Source organism: Sapajus apella, unplaced genomic scaffold (assembly GCF_009761245.1).
Source record: "Sapajus apella isolate SASKATOON/1434 unplaced genomic scaffold, GSC_monkey_1.0 scaffold111, whole genome shotgun sequence".
NCBI lineage: Eukaryota > Metazoa > Chordata > Mammalia > Primates > Cebidae > Sapajus > Sapajus apella.
This window is the reverse complement of record NW_022437051.1, coordinates 4,754,699-4,777,557: the sequence shown is the minus strand read 5'-3', so window position 1 is coordinate 4,777,557 and position 22,859 is coordinate 4,754,699. Positions and strand designations below refer to the sequence as shown.

Genomic DNA, 22,859 nt, shown 5'->3' with positions numbered 1-22,859 from the left:
AAAATGAAATTATGACTTTTTTTTTTTTTTTTTTTTTTTTGAGACAGAGTCTAGGTCTATCACCAGGCTGAAGTGCAGTGGCGTGATCTTGGCTCAGTGCAACCTCTGCCTCCCAGGTTCAAGTGATTCCCGCCTCAGCCTCCTGAGTAGCTGACAGACTTTTTATTTTGTTAACACAGTATTTTTTACAAATTAATAGAAATCAAGGAAGATATGTAAAGATCCTAAGTGCCCACAGTATTGAAATTAGAAAAATTAGAAAATAAGAACACCCATGTCAATAGTATCTAATATAAAACAGACCTAAACAAACAGTATCTACCTTGTCATCAAGCTGTTTGTATAATTTGGCAATTTCTTCTTCACACTTTCTTCTTTCAGCATCAGTAAAATTTCCTGAAACTCCAATTGTGGTTGCTGGTTTATCATTGGTAATAGCAATATCTTTATCCACTGTGAAAGCTTCCAAGTTGGCTTTCTCTTTGTCAAACTGTTCATCAATAGGCACAGTCTCTCCTAAAATCAGACAATAAAATGGGTAATGAAAAACGACATGTCTAAAACGAAATTTCAATTTTATTCAATTTCATTCCTAAAAAAAAAAATTTTTTTTTTTTTTTTAGGAATGAAATTGAATAAAAAAAATTTTTTTTTTTTTTTGAGACAAAGTCTCACTCTGTCACCCAGGCTGGATTACAGTGGCACAATGTAGGTTCACTAAAACCTCCACCTCCAGGGTTCAAACAATTCTCCTGCCTCAGCTTCCTGAATATCTGGGATTACAGGCGTCCTACACCACACCAGGCTAATTTTTGTACTTTACAGGGTTTGACCACGTTAGCCAGACTGGTCTCTAACTCCTGACCTCAAGTAATCTGCCAATCTTGGCCTCCCAAAGTGCTGGGATTATAGGTGTGAACCGCTGTACTCAAGCCTCATTCTTGTAAACTTTTTCTTTCCTGACCATGTATTTTCAAATAATTTGTCTTCAAGTTTAAATTCTTTCTTCTGCTTAATTAATTCTACTAGTGATGCTCTCTACTGCATTTTGCTCATTTTATTTTTTCAACTCCAGGATTTGTTTGATTTTTTTTTTTTTGAGACGGAGTTTCACTCTTGTTACCCAGGCTGGAGTGCAATGGCGCGATCTCGCCTCACCGCAACCTCCGCCTCCTGGGTTCAGGCAATTCTCCTGCCTCAGCCTCCCGAGTAGCTGGGATTACAGGCACGCGCCACCATGCCCAGCTAATTTTTTGTAATTTTAGTAGAGACGGGGTTTCACCATATTGACCAGGATGGTCTTGATCTCTTGACCTCGTGATCCACCCGCCTCGGCCTCCCAAAGTGCTGGAATTACAGGCGTGAGCCAACATGCCCGGCTGATTTTTTAAAAATTATTTCAATGTCTGTTAAATTTCTTGATCTAATCACTTACTGATTTTGCTCAACTGTTTCTATGCTCTAAATCTGCATTTAACAAATTTAAGACGACAAATTCTTAAGTTATTACCATTACGCCATCTGTTGAGTTCATTTTCAAGCCACTGAATAGTGTTCCGCAGGGTCTTATTTTTTTCTTTTTCTTTTTCATACTTCTTTTTCCACTGTTCAGCAGTTAACTCTACATTGACACAAACTGTGTTCTTAATTGTTTTGGCCCTGAGAGATGTAATTGGAAAAAAAAAGGATGAGACTGAAATTATTTTTAATTGTATCTATATGGAATATATGTATATACGGCTAAGGAATTTATTTTTGTCCAGTAATCTCTTAGACTAAATATTAAGAGCTGCAACATAATGAGCTTATTCACAACCCAAATTTTTTTTTTTTTTTTTTTTTTTGAGACGGAGTTTCGCTCTTGTTACCCAGGCTGGAGTGCAATGGCGCGATCTCGGCTCACTGCAACCTCCGCCTCCTGGGTTCAGGCAATTCTCCTGCCTCAGCCTCCTGAGTAGCTGGGATTACCGGCATGCGCCACCATGCCCAGCTAATTTTTTGTATTTTTAGTAGAGACGGGGTTTCACCATGTTGACCAGGATGGTCTCGATCTCTTGACCTCGTGATCCACCCGCCTCGGCCTCCCAAAGTGCTGGGATTACAGGCTTGAGCCACCACGCCCGGCCCTTCACAACCCAAATTTGAGTCTGCTCCAAAATCTGTGAATAGCCCCCCACCAAAAAAAAAACAACCCACTAAAAATAAAAGACAAAAGCCTATATTTTTCCAATTTGTTTGCAAGGCCGAATTAAAAAATTACTGTTGAAAGTCAAAGATTCAATCATTATTATTGATTTTTCCTAATCATCTCATATAGATTATATTAACCTGTCATGTATGTCTACAGGCTTAACACAGCATTATGTTTGCCAGGCTTTGACATCATCATTTGATTCAAATGCTTATTTTCTTTAATGCCAAATTACAGCTTGTCACATAAATTTGACTAAAATTTCATTTGACTTTAACGTGTACTCAAACCAAGCAGTCTAAAAAACAGACCTACACTGTACTATCTGCCATCAATTCAAAATGAGTGTGACTAGCACAAAACAGTATGTACAGGTTGGAATTATAGCTATCTGACATTTTCCTACATTTTGTAAACAAAATGTCTATCTACATTTAGGCTTTGTACTTTCTTAACAACAAACCTTTGGCCAAATAGGAGTGTAGATTTTGTTTCAGACTCATTGTATGATGACGGAGAGCAGCATATTACAATAGTGGTTCTACAGTTGCCACCTAATGAATCTTGAAGGATCCTTGTCATTTTACTATCTCGATATGGAACATACGTCTGCATACAAAAACAAAGAAAGAAAACATAGAAGATCAGTGGGTTTCTGTATAATAAGATGTTATATAAATATGATACTTTAAATAAATTACAAGGTTATTTCGGTTAACTGTTTGATACTAAGATGTAAACTAGGATATATATACAATATTGTAAAATAAACCCCCAAAAGACAACTAACTTACACATACTGATTCAAACATAGTGAATCAATCTCCCTCACATATACACACTCATACCCACATCAACACCTATATTTAAATAATACTCCATAAGGTAACAGGGAGATAGAAGACATGTATACTCACACTACCCTCAGCCAAAGCAGAAATGACATTTCCAAGAGCAGAAAGTGACTTGTTGATGTTTTTAGCTTCATCCAGCACAGCACCTTCAGCTCCAGTTTTACTAACCTATGCATAAGATTTCAAAAGAATGAAACAAAATTACAAGTTTATGATAATTTTCTTTAAATTTTTTAAAATGTTCATAGGTCATCAATAACCAGTAAAAAAGAAAAAAAGAATATGAAAAGCTTCATGATCTTATTTGCCAAGCATTTATTCTTAGGTATCACCAGTTCTTGAGTACTACTTTTAAGAGTTTGATTAGAGTGACATCAAATTTTATCTGTAGTTTATAGGTACTCTTGAAAATAACCAATTTGAAAATAAATTCGTTGTTCATTAATTTGTTAGTGCCCTTTGCTACATTAGAATAGAGGAACCTCCTTCTTCTTCTTTTTTTTTTTTTTTTTTTTTTTAGATGGAGCCTCATGCTGTTGCCCAGGCTGGAATGCAACGGTGCAATCTCGGCTCACTGCAACCTCTGCCTCCCTGGGTTGAGGCAATTCTCCTGCCTCAGCCTCCCAAGCAGCTGGGATTACAGGTGTCTACCACCAAGCCCAGCTAATTTTTTGTATCTTTAGTAGATATGGGGTTTTATCATGTTGGCCATGCTGGTCTTGAACTTCTGACCTTGTGTTCCGCCCACCTTGGCCTCCCAAAATGCTGGAATTACAGGCGTGAGCCACCACACCCAGCCCAGAGGAATTTTCTAAAATTGGCTAATGCATAATGTTGATGTGTTAACTGTTAGAAAACAGAGACTGAGTTTAAACACATTATATAAGCAAAGCTACTTCTTTAATAAAATAAAATAAAATAAAATATTTAAATATCTATGTTAAAGGTAGGTTAGAACAATAAATTAGCAACTTTGGCTGAAGAAGCTATGAGAATTCTCAAGATTAGATAGTCTTTGAAAGATGTGTATAAGACTTCAGAGTAGAATGGAATAGATATATCATTCTAAGCACAAGAAACAAAATCAGCACAACAGCAGAAATGGTCACAGAGGTCCCTATTATAACATTCAAACTTATTTTGATATAGACTAGAATCAGACTGTATAGAACTGTAATAATGAAACAATCATCCAAAGGAAAGAAATGAGTCCAACCAAACCAGAAAAGACTAATAGATAGTTACCAGATTTAATAGGGACCCCACTGCCAGTATGAATAAAGTACGTATCAAAAATTAGAAAAGGGACACCTAATAAGGTCTATAACAACATATGCCAAACAAGTTCACAATATGAATACATCTTAAGTCACAGGGAGCACTTGTGGGATGAACTAGACTACGATCAAACAGTAACTTGGAACTGATTTTTCAGTTGATATCATCATGAAGCAATTGCATCAGCAGTTATAAATCTCAGGTTATCAAATCCAATTTGGTAAGTTTTCAAGATGCAACAATGAATCCTGCATAACTCCCAATTCAAACTAAAGTTTATGAAAATGCTTATTTATCAAAATACATGAAGACTTTACCTTTTCACTACCAGCTAAATCAACCAGATAAAGTTTTCCACTCAGCTTTTGTTCCGTTTGTGTGTTCTCTTGTTTTACATTAATAAGAAATATACTGTGACTCCTAGAGCTATGTTCATTCATATCTGCAATGAAATTACACAAACAAATATAAATAAACATGATTCCCCCTTGTTAACAATTTCCTTAAAGCAATCTCACAATTAATCACCTGGATAAGGATATTTTAAGCTGGTTTTAAACTCTAACTGGTGTTATTTTCTACTTACTTGTAACTGCTACGTGTCTGTTGGATTTTCCTTCATCTATGGTATCCATAACTTCATCTGGACTACATACAAAACGTTCTGTGCACCCCTGTGAAATAATTTTTTAAAATATGTTAATACCCTTTAAAAATATGTTACAGGGACTTTACAGACAACTGTACTATAAATACCTTTACATAGGGAACTCGGTTTTTGTCTTCATGAACTGAAAGGTTGGTCTTTGAAACTGAAAAAGAAAAATAAATGTCAGCAACATTCTCCTAAAACTCTAACATTAGATATGAAATAATTCAATTGATAGGCTTCCCTGAACAGCCTAACAGCAATAGCTCAACTCTAAAAAAAGGTTAAAACATTGCTCTAAAGCAGACCTTATAGACACAGTAGGAGATATAAATAGAAACCAGTGCAACAATATAGAATTTCAGGGCCACTCCAACCTATACCACCCACATTTTATCAACAAGAACATTAAGTGTGAGTGATTCAATGATTTGCCTAAGGACAATGTATTTAGTTGACAGCTGATTGAAGACTAGAACTCAGGGCTCAGGTTCTGTAACTCCCAGTCCAATGCTCTAATTACTACTTAAGTAGTACCCATAGGCTGGGCGCAGTGGCTCATGCTGATAATCCCAGCACTTTGAGAGGCCAAGGCAGGCGGATCACAAGGTCAGGAGTTTGAGATCAGCTTGGCTGACACAGTGAAACCCTGTCTGTACTAAAGATACAAAAATCAGCCAGGCATGGTGGTGTGTGCCTGTAGTCCCAGATACTCAGGAGTCAGAGGTAGGAGAACTGTTTGAACCTGGGAGGTGGAGGTTGTGGTGAGCCGAGATTGCGCCACTGCACTCTAGCCTGGGCAACAGAGCAAGACTCCATCTCAAAAAAAAAAAAAGTACCCATAAACATGCTTTAAACAAGTTATTCTATTTAAAGGTATTCAACTAAAACTTTAAAAGAAAAAAATTTTAAATCTCTGTTTCCAATAACTTAAGACAATTTCATATAGGTTACAAAGAAATGATCTCACATTTACTAATAAAAAGGGATTAACAGATGTTATTTAAAACTGATCAACTAGCAAGAATTTAACTTACCATCTAATAGGTCCCTTATCTTATCCAAATATATTTCAAAATATGAAACCTAAAGGGCAAATAAATTTTAAAAAAGATCAATCAACTAAAATTATATAATAACTTATTCACTTACTAATTTTGAGGTCTGAGTACTAGACACTGTTTAGACTAGAAGGACAGTTATTAGCTCACATTCTAATTGGAAGACATAAATTAGCTAAATTAGCTTATTTATGAGTCTTCCAATTGGACATAAATTACATATCTTCATCTAAAATGAATCTGAATAGTTTTGAGTTGCAGAAACCTTTGAGTTCTACAGTAAAGCAACCCCCTTTATTTTATGGAGGAGGCTAAACAAAGACTTAGTCATTTAAGTTAATTAACATTCTTGTTCATGTAACGGCAGATGAACAAGAATCCAAGTTTACTAACCTGAATGATCTTTCAACTATGCCTTTCCAAAAAAATAAGTTTTAAAATTACTTTAAATAAACTAGCATTTACTGTTTCTTTTTAAGAACAACATTATTCTTGCTGTAAAATAAAATACAATTGCTCCCCAAGAAAATTACCTTAATATGAAATTCCAAATTTTCATCCATGGAGTAAATATAATTAAAAATATCTTGCACTATTCTTGGAATAATTCCCATGCCTTCTGGATCATGAAGTTTACCCTAAACAAAAAACAAAACTAGACTTCTTAAACAAATTATAAAATATGAATTAAAAACAAAGAGTTTCAATCTACAACTTATAGTCAAGAAAGGACAGAAACTATAATTGTTCATTTCTGTAGAAATGGTTCTGTAAATACGTAAAAATCCAATTCAACTATTACACATAGTACTGTACATCAACCACGTAGGCTACCAACATATCTTAACTCTTTAATTAATTAGATTTAGATTATCCATGCTTATAAAATGTTCATTGTAAAATGAACATAATCAAAAAGATTTTAGTTTCTTTCCATATAATTCTGCATTATTTCTTCTACTTCAAGGCAAATTCATGCAAATAATAGGATGTCGTTCTCTATGACTTTATGAAAATCAGTAATCTGAATCACACTAAAATAAGCAGTGATTTACTTAATATAGTACACTCAGATAAATGATAAAAACAGATGCTCTTTAGCAGTGGCAGAAGACCACAGGTTGTTTTCTAAAAGTAAAGCTATAGTAGGTCCATATCTATTATTAACAGCAGCACTGATAATTATGGCAACATTCTTATCAAAGAGTGAAGGTATTTGAGGAAGGAGGGGCCAAGGAGAACAGGAAAAGGTTATTTATACTAAATAGAATCAACAGCACATAAGCATTCAAAATTTCCCATACAGGGTGACAGAAAATTCTTGTCTAAAATGTTCATTATTTGCAGGAGAAAGGGCAATAAAGAGTAAATTAAAATGTTTATGCATCGTAAAATAATATAACAAATAATGAATGACTGCTGTATGTATTGCAAACTACATCTAAGTACAGATTATAAAATGTTACCTCCATTGTGTGTGTCTTCCCAGAGGATGTTTGTCCATATGCAAATATTGTTCCATTATATCCTTCAAGTACATCTATGAGAAAATAAGAGATTTTATAATTCAGGGGATTTTTTCCCTTAAGCAAGATTAGTAAGAAATTATTTAAACAAAAAGATGATAGGTAGAAAAAAGGATTTTTTTTAAAAAAAGTAATTACTTAAAGAATATTACAGGAAAATGTCAGATGTTTATTCTTAGTGAGGTAAAAACACCTAAAAGATAAACACACACACACACACACACACACACACCCCTCTTCCTAACCCATGCATACTAAATTCAGTATAATAAAATATTTGTGGGATATTAATTGGTTGGGTGCGGTAGCTTACTCCTGTAATCCCAGCACTTTGGGAGGTGGAACAGGGTGGATCACTTGACGTCAGGAGTTTGAGACCAGCCAGGCCAACATGGGCCAAACTCTGTCTCTACTAAAAATACAAAAATTAGCTGGACACAGTGGTGCATGTCTACAATTTCAGCTACTTGAGAGACTGAGGCAAAAAAAATCGCCTGAACCCAGGAAAATGAGGTTGCAGTGAGCTGAGATCGAGATACTGCACCTTAGCCTGGGTGACAGAGTGAGACTCTGCCTCAAAAAAAAAAAAAAAATATATTTGTGGAAAGAATGGCAACAAAGATTCAGATTTTCTTCATGCTAACATGAAAGACTCCATCAAAGTTTAGTACATAAAGGATTTATAAAGATATTAAAGGAAATAAATAACAATAGTAATTTTCTTAGTGATGACCCATCTCAGCAATTACTTTCTCTGGACCCAGACTGCTTTCTGTGGTCAATTAAGAAATAAATTTTAAATTCCATTGCTTATAATAAAGAATTTTGTCTATCAGTGTACATCCCAAATGTCACTAAATCCACATTCCAAAGCTTTATTTGACAAAAAAGAAAAAAATCCTCTGCCAATTTACATGCAGATGAGATTTTAGAAATAGGACTAATTGATGGTTAATTAGTACCTAAACCTCACAAACCCCTACCTTCCTCTTTATCCTACCCACAAAGTGTAACACTCAGTCCTACCTCAATATCAATTACCAAAAAGTTCCTACTGAAAAAAAAATGTTTTGAGACAGGGTCTCCCCTCTGTTCAGTGCAGTGGCACAATCATAGCTCACTGGTCACTGCAGCCTCGACCTCCTGGGTGTAGAAAGCTGCCTGTCTCAGCTTCAAGTAGCAAGGACTAGAGGCACATGCCACCACACCTGGCTAATTCTAAAAAAAAATCTGTAGAGAAAGGGTCTTACTATGTTGCCCAGGCTGGTCTCAAACTCCTGGGCTCAAACAACTCTCCTGCCTCAAGCCTCACAATGTGCTAGGAATATAGGCCTAAGTAAGCCCCTGCACTTGACCCTCCTATGAAATTGTTTTTTTAGTTTTTTTCTAGCCTTTGATAACCCCAAGATCTGCCATTAACATTAAAATATATTCTTTGATTAGGTCAAAGGGGTGGAAAAAGGCAATCTTTTGATTTCTAGCTTTTGAGGATTTTGTTTGTTGTTTGTTTTTGGTAACAAGAAAGGTACTATGAAATCACATTCTATTTCAGAGGAAGCCAAAATAAAAAGACAAGCCTCCGTTGGAAACACCACATAACAGTGTAAAGCAAACCAGTAAGCAAGCCAATCCTTGTTTTTATTGGTTATTTTAAAAAGAAAATAATAACTAGATAGCACAACTAACTAGATAGCAGATTTCCTATAGAAACATTTATTAATGAGAAAAAAAAATCATTACCTACTTCCCTGAAGATTTTAAGAGACTCCAAACATTTGAAACTTTCCTTCAAACTCTTTTCGTTTTTGAGAAAGGAAGCAAAATTATTTCATGAATCACACTTACCTCCTTCCTCAAACCCAAGCTCTGGGTAAAAGTCTCATCCTATGTGTTCTTACAATATCTGCATTTAATCATACATAAGGCTTACCACTGAGTATTCTGTCAATTTACTTGTCTGCTTTACTCACCAGCCTGTCAACTCCTCAAGGTCAGGACTGTGTTTAACTCCTAACACAGTTGCCTGGCAATCTGGAGGAATTCAAATGCTTGCTAAATATGTATTACCATCGCCAATCTACAGCATCTTTCTAAAGCCTCTCTCCCATTTTAAAATATACTTTTGTCATTCCTATGAGAAACAGAAAGGTGGACAATGCTGAACAAGTATTACTTCTTTCATACTTTATCAATAGAAAAAAACATATTTAGCTAGCGAGATTAACAGCACATCATTTTTAGGAAAGTCGCTTAATTTCTCTGAACTTCAGCCTCCCCAATAAAATGACTACTTAAGGAAAAGCTCTGAGAATTAGAAGTCACCATATAAAGTTACTATTAACATCTGAAAATTTACAGTGAGTCAGGCTCTAACCGTTTTTTATATATTATTGTATTTAATCATCACAAAACCGTCTGCACTGTATTATTATTAGTCCCATTTTATAGATGAGAAAACCAAAATGCAGAGAGGTTAAATAACTTTCCTATATCTCCACAGCTAGGAAGATGAAGCTGAGATGCAAATACAAATAGTTTTGGCTCCAGAGACCTGCCCTTAACCACCGTACTATATGCTCAAGGAGCACAGGAACCAAAATAAACACAAGGCAGGCTACATCTGGAAAAACCAAAGGTGAATACAGTGGCAGGGACTTCAGGTCAGGAAGCCATGGTGGAAAAAATAGGAAATCCACAGAGACCTGGTAAGATGCTTATCATATAGTGGGCACTGAATAAATAGCTACTTAACACAGGAGAAACAAATCACTCAGATTCAGAATTAAAGCGAATACAAGTGGATAAACGTTATTCAAAAGAAACAATTGTATCTAAGAAATCTACAAATAGGGAAATGGCCCTACACATAATCAAATTATAAGCTTGTCCAGACAATTATGAGCCAATGCAACCTCAATGAACTTGTCAGGGACCCAGAGTATTATCTGCTTTCAGGTCATTACTGGCAACTTGCTCATCAAATCCTATCTCAAAAGAAATCCCAGCTGGCCCATCACTCTGCTGATCTTTGCCTACCAACAATTTCTAACCATGGCTTCCCATTCAATCTATTTACCAATGACTGTCCCAAGTACAACCTACCATGTATTTAATTGGTTTCCTGTCCTCACACCTCCCTAGACACCCACCACCTACCCCCATGCCACCTTTCTCCTTAAATACATGTATTTATTGGTAACTATCACATTTATATCCTTGTCCAGGACAAGTCCCACTGGCTACTACATACAGTCTCATTCAAAATGGTATCTTCACTTGGGTGAAGATAAAAGGAAAAAGTCATGGCCAGGTGATACTGAGATACAGTACAAAGGTGGCACAGAAAAACAAACAGATAATGATAGAAACCTTGTATTCTAACACTTGCTGGAAGTCTAATTTTGCACAGTAGAAATAGCTGAGACTATGAGTTTATCCCAAGTACAACCATGACTGACTGAATTAGTAATTCCCTCTAAGAAGACAGAGGACACAATTGGCAGCTGATACCTGTTGTGTATTTAACTCCTAGTTCCTATTTTGCAGAAGAAATGGAGACCTGGAAAGGTTAAGTAACTTGCCAAAAGTCACAAAGCAAGAAAGTGGCAGAGCCTAGAATTCAATCGACGTCCGTCTGATTCCAAAGATTATACTCTTACCATATTACAAAGAAGGGAACTATTATCCTGAACGCAGTTCCAAACAGTATAACAGGATGAAGGAAGGACTAAAATTTTCAGAAAAGAAATTTCAGGAAGCAAAGGATTTCATCTTACTGTAAAGAGTCGTAAGTAATACTATTATAATTATTACTGTAAATAGTAATGAAACAGAACAAAAGTAATAAATGCATGTACCCTAGAGGTCAGGACAACAGACTTCATCTTTTTTTTTTTCTTTTAGGTTAGAAACTACTTAAAGGACAATAGATTTCAAAAAACTCTGAGTATGGGCCTATTATTAGGAGACTATGTAACTAAGGATGTACAAGAGAACTCACTAGAACAGCATGAAAAATGTAAAAGTCCAGAATAAGTAACTCTTAGAAAACCTGAACAAAATTAAAACTAAGGCCCTAAAAAGAATTTTTAAAGTCATATTCAGAAAAAGAATAATGAATGAATGAACCTGCACTTCTTAGGAAAGATCATAAAATATTAACTGATGACATTAAAACTGATGACATTTATTTATTCATAAAAATAAATAAAACCTCTGTTTTAATGTCATCAGTAAAACAGAGGTTTTACTTCTATTTATTACCACTTTCCACAAATATGATCCTCAAAACAGAACAACAGAATAAACATTTTTGAGAGAGACTTTAAGGTTGATGTGGATAGGATGACACCAAAAGAACGGCTTCACATGAACCCAAGTTTCTAGTTACTAAGGAGGGTACATACCTCATTCTTATGAGATTTATGGGATAAAAATCTCATAGCTATTGTAGGTTAGTTTTAAAAGCCAAAGAGAACAAAGATAACAGAAGATACAAATGTTATATACAATTTCAAAATGCGAAAAATGATAGATTAATTATGGAAATAAGTATACCAAAATTTCATTAAGGAAAGACTATGGTTAAACTAACCTTATTTCCTTTTTAGATTCGGTTATTCAACTGGTACTCTGGGCAAATACCAGAGTCATGCACCACTGCTTGATAGAAGGATTCAAGTTTTTCATCATTTTCTTTTGAGTATGTTGACAAACTAAGGACTAGCCAACTGTATAGGTAAGAGGGTCTGAGAAGTTGGTTGAATACCCCAACAGTGTGATTTAAATAACTGCCAACAATCTTACTCATTTTAGAAGATTAAGCTAGGGACCATGGCCCATTAAGCATTTTATAAATGATTTCGAATCATATTTTTCAAACTTCAATGTCTTTGACACTTTAGTAGACTTATCAAATATGCTAACAACCAATTTACTAGATCCCCAGTAAGATAATTATAAAAATAAAACTCAGCTTTTCAATCCTCCATCTGCAGTGGAGCCACCACCAAAATGCAGATTTTCATGAAAACCCTTACAGGGAAGACTATCACCCTCGAGGCTGAACCCTCAGATATGATAGAAAATGTAAAGGCCGGCCGGGCGCGGTGGCTCAAGCCTGTAATCCCAGCACTTTGGGAGGCCGAGGCGGGTGGATCACGAAGTCAAGAGATCGAGACCATCCTGGTCAACATGGTGAAACCCCGTCTCTACTAAAACTACAAAAAATTAGCTGGGCATGGTGGCACGTGCCTGTAATCCCAGCTACTCAGGAGGCCGAGGCAGGAGAATTGCCTGAACCCAGGAGGCGGAGGTTGCGGTGAGCCAAGATCGCGCCATTGCACTCCAGCCTGGGTAACAAGAGTGAAACTCCGTCTCAAAAAAAAAGAAAATGTAAAGGCCAAGATCCAGGATAAGGAAGGAATTCCTCCTGATCAGCAAAGACTGATCTTTGCTGGCAAGCAACTGGAAGATGGTTGTACTTTGCCTGACTACAACATTCAAAAGGAGTCTACTCTTCATCTTGTGTTGAGACTTCACAGTGGTACTAAGAAAAGGAAGAAGTTTTACACCACTCCCAAGAAGAATAAACACAAGAGAAAGAAGGTTAAGCTAGCTGTCCTGAAATATTAAAAGGGGGGTGAGAATGGCAAAATTAGTCACCTTCGTCGAGAGTGCCCTTCTGATAACTGCGGTGCTAGAGTATTTATAGCAAGCCACTGTGACAGACATTATTGTGGCAAATGTTGTCTGACTTACTGCTTTAACAAACCAGAAGACAAGTAACTATATGAGTTAATAAAAGACATGAACTAAAAAATAAATAAATAAAAATAAATAAAACTCAAAACATGATTAAGAGCTAAAATGAACAAAATGGAATCTGTACTTTAAAGGTTTGCCCGCCAAAGTCCAAGTATGGAATGGGGTTTAAAGCTGGTGGCAACAGATACAAAAAAGACCAGTACACTCAAATTGCCCATGACTTCATCAATCAGCAACTTCCTGTTAGTTAAAAAGCTAACGTACTATTAAACTGTACTGATGAGACAGATGTCTGAATCAAAGAGTGTAAAAAAATTGTGTTTTATGACAGATCCCTCTGGAAAACCATGTGACGCTTACAACATGATGGCACTGCCTGTTCCTCTTTGTTGCAGTCATTTACAGAATTACACGTATTAATTCCCCTTCATTTTATGAAGAGTTCAGTACCCAGTTCGCCCTCTCTCACCAATACCATTACTGTTGTAATATTTGTGGTTTCAAAGTCCATAGCAGACAATCCCACTAAAATACCCGGGCCTCTCAGCTCCCTGACCAAATTTTCTGCGATCTTACCCTTTCTTCATTTTTGTTTTAAGAAAAGAGATGGGGTCTCGCTGTTACCTAGGCTGGTCTCAAACTCCTGACCTCAAGCAATCCTCCCACCTCAACCACCCAAAGTGCTGGAATTACAGGTATGATTCACAAGTCTGGACTTATCCTTTCTTTACTACTTCAGAAACCAACTCCATGACAACAGCTTCACCTTTTCATTACTAACTGCATTGCTTCCATAATCTCAATTTTAAGTACAGATACTACTCAACTTATGATGGGACTACTTCCTGATAAATGTGCTCTAAGTTAAAAATACCCTAAGCTGAAAATGCATCAAATACATGTAACTTACCATCTAAGTCGTGGTGTCACAGCATAGCCTAGCCTATTTTAAATGTGCTGAGAACACATATGTTGACCTACAGTTCACAAAAACCATCTAACACTAAGCCTATTTTATAGTTAAGTGTTAAATAGTTCACAGAATTTACTGAATACTGTACTGACAGTGTAAAACAGAATGGTCGCACAGGTGCTAGAAATATTGTTTCTACTGAATGTATATTGCTTTTGCACCATCGTAAAGTTGAAAATTTTTAAGTTGTTCTAAGTCAGGGACTATCTGTATTCACCTTCTATCACTCCATCCAGTACCCTGATTCCAACAAACCTTTAACCCCATTGAGATCTACAACCCACTAATGTTACCACCTTTAAAGCTTTTAAAGCTTTCACTGCCCTTCAGCTTCCCTCATATCCTTCCTTTCTGTAACTTACACACCTTAGATCCCATGGTCCACCATTATAATCACTCTTTTGACTATATCCTCAATTCTCTTTTGTTCCTCTTCCCTCTTTCTTACTCACCTGGCAAAACTCCAAATGGGCAAATTCAACTCTTTTGGCAGCTAACCTCAACTGTGCCCTTAATACTGCCTAGAAATACTCTCACACTTCCTGAATCCATGCATTTCATGTCTTTTCCTAGAACCTCTTCCTCCTTCCTCACCTTCATGATGACTTTGCTCCCTGTTTCATACAATATGGAATTGATACAATGAGTACATCCACACTTTCCCTCTCTCTTATCTATAAATCTTCTATAACTCCACTTGATCTCCTGTTACTAGGACAAACTGTCTGTGCTCCTATGCTATCCTAATCTGTCCACTTTTATACTGAATCTCAACTCCTCTAATGTGGTGAATCCCACAACACAGATTTTGCCTCAATCTAAGAAGCACTTTTTAACAACTACAGCTGTCAAAAAAATGAAATACATCGTATCACCATTCCTTTGATTAAATGGATTTCTATAGTAACTGGAAGTAACTCCAGATAAACAATGAGCATTCTTTCAGCTTTAAAATTCAATGGTTTTAGAAAATATAAAATTATAAATATTCTAGTATAAGTTACACTATTATCTGGAATGCACATACTTTTCTTACCCTTGGCAACCCTTGTTAAATTCCTCAAGGAATTCTCGCTGACTACAAGATAAGTCTTTGGGAAAGGAAAACAATGGAATGGAAGAAAGACAGACTGCCATTTTCTACTACTTTTTAGAAATGTGTCTTGCCATTTTGTTTTCATTCTCATGCTGTTCTCTTTCTAGAACTGCCACCCGGGAAACTCTCTTGGGAGTATCTCATAGAAATGCATCTCTCAGTGGCCAGGTGTGGTGGCTCACGCCTCTAATCCCAGCACTTTGGGAGGCTGAGGCGGGTGGATCATGAGGTCAGGACTATAAGATCAGCCTGGCCGAGATGGTGAAACCCTGTCTCTACTGAAAATACAAAAATTAAGCCGGGTGCAGTGGCTCACACCTGTAATCTCAGCACTTTGGAAGGCCAAGGCAGGTGAATCACAAGGTCAAGAGATCAAGACCATCCTGGCCAACGTGGTGAAAACCCGTCCCTACTAAAAATACAAAAATTAGCTGGGCATGGTGGTGCATGCCTGTAGTCCCAGATATCCGGGAGGCTGAGGCAGGAGAATTGCTTGAACCCAGGAGGTGGAGATTGCAGTGAGCCAAGATTGTGCCACTGCACTCCAGCCTGGCACCTGGCGACAGAGTGAGACTCTGTCTCAAAAAAAAAAAAAAAATTAGCCAGGCATGGTGGCGGGCACCTGTAACCCCAGCTACTCAGGAAGCTAAGGTAGGAGAATTGCTTGAACCCAGGTGGCAGAGGTTGCAATGAGCCGAGATCACTGCACCGGCCTGGGCAACAAAGGGAGATTCGTCTCAAAAAAAAAAGAAACGCATCTCTTAAGAATAAATATGTAACAAAGTTTTCATAATACCCTTAATTAGGTACTGTATGTAATTAGATCATGGAATTTGAGCAGCAGAATGTTTATTAATTGTATTTGATCTTTTTATTATTTAAACAAGTTTTTTTCTGCAACCAACTTAGAAGGGCATTAAAATGAAAAAGAGAAAGTTGAGTAAGTAGAAAAGATCACAAACAAAACTTTGGTTATTGCTGAGACAACTCAGCAGGTTAGGTACATTTACCTTTAACAATCTTCTTTGCACAGTCATTATACACTTGCTCTTGAGATGTGCTTGACTGGAACACCCGATCAAATGCATAAGGCTTGGACTGAAAAACAAAAAAATGTTTCAACTATAGAAATTAAAGGTAAATGAATACTTTGAAGTTTCTTTACAGATGGCATCACATAGTATATTTACTCTTCAAAATAGTACACCTAGTATGCATAATTTTTGAAGTGGAAGGGATCTTAGGGATCACCATGTGCAAACCCGTCAGAATAAACTCCAGAAAAACAAGAATGGTTTTTAGTCGTTTCTATATTCCCAGAGCCTAGTAATTATAATTACAATTACCAATAATTATAATTGGCACTACTATAGCAGCTGGTCAAATATTGCCAAGTGATTATTTATTTTTTTAAATACCTATTTATTTACTTTTGAGACAGGGTCTCATTCTGTCACCCAGGCTGGACTGCAGTGGCAACAATCACTGCTTACTACAGCCTCAACCCCCTAGGCTGAAACCCTCCTTAGCCTCCTGAGCAGCTGGGACTAGAGGCATGTGCCACCATGCTATGTTGCCCAGGCTGGTCTTGAACTTCTAGGCTCAAGAGATCCTCCTGCCTCAGCCTCCCAAAGTGCTAGGATTATAGCTGTGAACCACCGTGCATGTCCTGCAACAGCTTTTCAAGCATTCTTTCATTTAACACATACTTAATAGAATGTGAGGTAGGCATGCTAGAATGATAACCTAGAGAGATTCCTTCTCTGCCTTAGTGGAGCATAAGTAACAGTGGGGCAGACATTAAACAATTAAGTGACCAGAATTCTGACTCACGCAATTGAGTGCCATGAAAGTGCAATGAGAGCATATAAGAGGAGAAGCTAAGTCTATGGGAAAGCAGAGTATCAGGGAAACACCCTAAAGAATAGTTAAGAACTGAAGAATAAGCAGTAACTAACTCATCATTACTTTCTTCAGCATTAGTCATGATGGGTGAAAAAAATCTCGTGTAGGAAAGTAGTCTAGGGATTGGGAGGATGCTTAAAGATCCTAAGGCAGAAGGGATAGTGTAACATCCAGAAACCAATGGAAGTTGTTAAGTTGAAGTACAAGCAGCAAGGGTCAAATGCAAATAATCAAAACGGTTAAAAAGACATCTTATTCTGGAAACAGCTTTGACCTTCTGGACCCCAGAAATAATATTGGGAACTCCATGGACCACTCTTGGAAAACCATTAATATAGTCTGAGAAGCAGTCAGTGGTATTGCATGAAAAAAATCAGCGTCCATGCAAGTCAAAGAAATAATTTTCAAGGAGGAAGTGATTATGTCAAACATAGCTGTGAGGTCAAAACAAACTAAAGAGTACTCAATGACAAAGATCAGAATGGAACGGTTTGAAAAAGAACAGGAGGTAATGAAGTGGAGCAGAAAATCTGGCTATATAAGAAAGATTTTTTTTTTAAAAAAGATTAATAAGTTTAAATGCTTGCAGGAACAATTTAATAATCTAGGAGAAAGAGTGGGGATCCGAAAATAAGAGAGGCAAGGGGTTCTAGGTATTTGCAAGTATCTGCCTGCTCTCTAGTTTCCTCTAAAGGAAAGAAAGGAAGCTGGGTCTTAAAATACAAAACAATCGCGACCCCAGAAAAAGCACTTAACATTATAAAATAGTCTGCGGGGAGGTCTCTGAGAAGGGTGTTGTCATCCTGATAAAAAGGACTATCTCAGCTGAAACTGCCCTTTTTTCTTCCAGGAATGAATGCCTGGAGCTGCAGCATCCATCTTGCAAATATGACAAATAGGATGATGAAAAGCAACAGCTAAGGATGAAAATGTATTAACAGAGTGAGGAACCTTGAAGTAAGGGCCTATCTCCAGGCTTTTTATGTGAGAAAAATAACCTCTTATTTATTTAAGCCACTATTAGTGTTGGTTTTCCCTCTAAAGCTGAAAGGATTACTGACAGTTATAATAAGATGACCTCACTTTGGCATCGATTTAAAATAGGCATCAATGTCTGATTATTCTTTAGTTATGACATATGTGAATGTATCCTTTTCTCAGATGCTACTGAAACAATAACATTCAATTCTACAGGTGTGGCTAAAAGAAATCTCTTATTTTACTGCTGACACAAGATAGATTTATGGTGAACGATTCTGAAAACAAATGTTAAGTACAATCAAAATAACAATCGCCACCCAGAAATGAATCATACAAATAGTTTATGTAAAAAGAAAGTAATTATCCCTCCTCATTTATCCAGCAGATATTCATCTAGTGACTATAAAGATATCAGATATTGTAGATGAGTAACACAATTTTAGAAATACGGAGCTTTAAGTTCTCTGTGTGTTTATGTATGTATATATATATATATATATATACACACACACACACACACACACACACACTACCAAAATATGTGTGGGTGTACATATATATACACACTACCAAAATATATATATATATATACACACACACGTGTGTGTGTGTGTGTGTGTGTGTGTGTATATATATATATTTTTTTTTGTAGACAGTCTTGCTCTGTCACCCAGGCTGGAGTGTAGTGGCGCCATCTCGGCTAACTGCAACCTCTGCTTCCTTGGTTCAGGCGATTGTCCTGCCTTGGTCTCCTGAGTAGCTGGGACCACAGGCACACGCCACTACGCCTGGCTAATTTCTGTATTTTTAGTAGAGACAGGGTATCACCATGTTGGCCAGTGTGGTCTCAAACTCCTGACCTCAAGTAATCCACGTGTGTCAGCCTCCCAAAGCGCTGGGATTACAGGCGTCAGCCACCATGCCTGGCCTCAGTTTTTACGTCAACAGAAAATAGTGCTCCTAAACCATTTACCAAGAAATATGCCAGAAATAATGTAAACAGTTTCCTAACAGTAAACAGCTTTAATAGTCAAGCTGGCATCAAAAGTACTTTATGAAGCTGCTTACTCTAGTATCAACTCAAAGCAAATATACAAACTCCCACTACAACCTTACTAATATAAATGGCAACTATTAAAAGGTAACATACAAACATAAAAATAATTGAGGCTGAGTGATTATCTTTCTAAAAGTTATCATTGTTAAAAATTAACTCAAATGTTTAGCATTAAGTTGACAAAATAGTCTTATCTTGATTGCAAAACCAAATTTGATTTTATAATACTAAGTAAGGCAAATGTTTTAATTAAAGATCTAGCCATAAGTAACTATAACTATGGCTTCCTGGAATGAAAATCAAGACTGTGAAACATAAAAATTATTTCTAATAGTCTATAATTAAGGCATATCTCTATCTTTCAAATAAATTAAACAAAGATAAACTCATCAGGACATCTATACTTTTCAAACCTGGCTCTTAGCCTCGAAATGTACATTAGGCAGCTTTTAATGCCATGTATCTTCAAAGATCCTCAAAGTTTCAGACTTCAATTTTACTAATAGCTCCAAATTGCAAGGTGTATTCACATCTGACTGACATTTTAAGGGGACAAATAAAAAAGGCATACGTTGATCTGAACTGCAATCATACCTTAGATTTCTTAAGGGAAGTGACTCCTGTCTGAGTCTGCACTGACCAGGCTGAACACCAAATTTGGTTATGAAGGACACCCTTCTGGCAGGGATTTGTGTTTCTCTGGAATTCTGAATAGCGGATCATTTCAGATCACCTGGGAGTGTATTACATTAGATTTTCCTTAGTTAGAAACTATTGTGGGCTAACATCCCACAACTGTAAAGGTATGTGATGATGGTTGCCTCTGATTTCTTTCAATTTTTCCCTCTTCACGTAATCAAGAAGGTTCAAACACCAAATTACTCACTTGAAAAGAGAGAATCTTCTTTTGCTTTAGGCAAGGAACTGGGCAAGATTATCTAATTAGTTTTATTCTCTTCTAATTTCTATGAACTACCACAGCTTGTTTTTGGTTCTCCAGGCCTTTACAGTGTACTATATAAAGAATAATGATTTGTAAAGGTACTTAAGGATGCAAATAATCACTTTCTACTTTCATGACTCATAAATAGATGTTAATTTTTTATTGATTTTCCTGGCATTTTCAGCAAGCTCCAAATTTTTTCTGTTGATTTTTTTCTGCTGTTTTCAGCAAGCTCATTTCAAAGACATGAACTGTTTCCCTTGTTCTGTTTTGTGGGTAACAAGTTCTCTAATTTAAAGCAAATAGCTTATATTTGTATCACTTAAAGACCTTCATAATTCATTTCATTCACTTTTTATAGCACTTCACCAAGCACTTTAATTAAAAATGAATTCTGTATTAAGGGCTGCACAACATACAGAGAAACACCATGAAATTAAAAGATTTGCCTGCCATGGTGTCATCACTGATTACATGAGTAGCAGGAAAATAGTCTGGACAAAGTATTAAAAACTGAAGTTTGAAGAAAATCAAAATCCTTAAAAATTACTTCTCTATGAGCACTGATAATGCTTCTAACATCATTATGCTTCTAACAACATAAACTAAAAATCTAAATTGAAGACTATGTACTAAATGTTCTTAAATCATGTTTTTAAAAATTTAGTTTTAAATGCTGCATTGCAGCAATTCTCTCCTAGACTGTTCATTAGGAATCGGGATTAGGAACTAGTAAAATGCATTTAAAAAAAAAAAAAAAAAAAAAAAAAAAGGAAGTAGTAAAATGAAAAAAACAAACCGAGATTTTACCCAGATATTTTCTAATTCTGCTCCTTCTGGCTGTTCTTATACCTTTTATAAAATGAAACAATTCATTTTAAAAACTGAACAAAAAATGAGACCTCAGAGTAATTTATGTTGTTACTATGTTCATGAAACTAGTTCCTGAAAACAATGAACCAAACAGCTTGCCTTTCATTTTTTAAGGCTGTCATTCAGTTGTAATGCTGGCCAGGCTTGTAATCCCAGCACATTGGGAGGCCAAGGCAGGTGGATCACCTGAGGTCAGGAGTTTGAGACTACCCTGGCCAACATGGTGAAACCTCATCTCTACTAAAAATACAAAAATTAGCTGGGCATCGTGGCGCATGCCTGTAATCCCAGCTACTAGAGAGGCTGCGGCAGGAGAATTACTTGAACCTGGGAGGCAGAGGTTGCAGTGAGCCAAGATCCCACCACTGAACTACAGCCTGGGCAACAAAAGCAAAACTCAGTCTGAAAAGAAAAAACAAAACAAGCAAACAAAAAACAATTAACATGTTTATCAGTTTATCTAAAGGTTAACTGTTTATTACTGATTCACAAACCAACATCCTATCCATTATTCCTAATATCACATATAGAGCAATGAAGTTTTGAAACAGAACTTAAAAGCAACTTTTTCCAAATGGAAACCTAGAATAAATGTATGTTTCCTTTATTCATTTTCTGTTAGTTTTTTTCTTCATAGTTTATGTCATATTTGGGCCTCATCAAAGGTTACATTCTAATCTTAATACATTTTATGAATCCTAAATTTTAGCATTCCAACAAAAAGAATCATAGTGATAATTATAGATTTGTGTAAACACAAAATCTGAAGAAATAAGACATTCTTAAGTGTAAAAGAAAAACTAGGTTTGATGTGCCAACCATTGCTGAAGCTGAGTACTATAAATCACAAAAACTCTTAAGCAACTAGTAGCCTCAAGTTTGACAACTCTTGCAAGCCTCCTGACTACATGTAAAATATACCATCCTAAAGGAAAACGATTACTGCACTTAACTTCTCCTCCTCTGCTGGGCTATGATGTCATTTACACAAGAGTTTTTCTTGTAGACTTGTAACAAAGAACCGGCTTGACAGTCTTTACACAGTAATAGTTGGCAGTTGTTAGTGGCCTAATGACTTGTTTGCCAGAGGCCTACCAAGGAGCTGAGACATTCATTTTTTGGAGGTGAACTTTGGAGAAAGTTTCACATGGAAACCCTAAAGAACTTTAGTCTGTCTTCAATGTCAGTGTTTTCAATCATCCTTGTCCCACCTCCTGTGACCTCTGCCCTACTTCCAAATTAAATAGCCCAAACACAGTATTAGAGAACGGCATTAGGCTGGGCACGGTGGTTCACGCCTGTAATGCCAGCACTTTGGGAGGCTGAGGCAGGCAGGTCATCTGAGGTCGGGAGTTCAAGACCAGCCTGGCTAACATGATGAACGCTGTTTCTACTAAAAATGCAAAAAAAATTAGCTGGGCATGGTGTCGCACGCCTGTAATGCCAGCACTTTGGGAGGCTGAGGCAAGCAGGTCATCTGAGGTCGGGAGTTCAAGACCAGCCTGGCTAACATGATGAACGCTGTTTCTACTAAAAATGCAAAAAAAATTAGCTGGGCGTGGTGTCGCACGCCTGTAACCCCAGCTACTCAGGAGGCTGAGGCAGGAGAATTGCTTGAACCCAGGAGGCGGAGGTTGCAGTGAGCCGAAATCATGCCACTGCACTCCAGCTTGGGCAACAAGAGCAAAACTCCGTCTCAAAAAAAA

At 36.7% G+C, this 22,859-nt stretch overlaps 1 protein-coding gene and 1 pseudogene across 2 annotated transcripts in view; one reads left to right on the top strand and one right to left on the bottom strand.

Moving 5' to 3' along the window:
* Positions 1-22,859, bottom strand: part of KIF5B (kinesin family member 5B) — a 48,543-nt gene that overhangs the window by 23,824 nt on the left and 1,860 nt on the right. For both annotated transcript variants that reach the window (XM_032259678.1, XM_032259679.1), the window contains exons 2-12: positions 16,405-16,492; positions 7,500-7,573; positions 6,567-6,671; positions 6,010-6,058; positions 5,080-5,135; positions 4,910-4,997; positions 4,641-4,765; positions 3,109-3,213; positions 2,655-2,800; positions 1,511-1,659; positions 323-516 (exon numbers count right to left, since the gene is read on the bottom strand). In XM_032259678.1, coding sequence (XP_032115569.1) covers positions 323-516; positions 1,511-1,659; positions 2,655-2,800; positions 3,109-3,213; positions 4,641-4,765; positions 4,910-4,997; positions 5,080-5,135; positions 6,010-6,058; positions 6,567-6,671; positions 7,500-7,573; positions 16,405-16,492 — 1,179 coding nt within the window. The remainder of the gene's footprint in view (positions 1-322; positions 517-1,510; positions 1,660-2,654; positions 2,801-3,108; positions 3,214-4,640; positions 4,766-4,909; positions 4,998-5,079; positions 5,136-6,009; positions 6,059-6,566; positions 6,672-7,499; positions 7,574-16,404; positions 16,493-22,859) is intronic.
* On the top strand, positions 12,438-13,380 carry LOC116537517 (annotated as a pseudogene).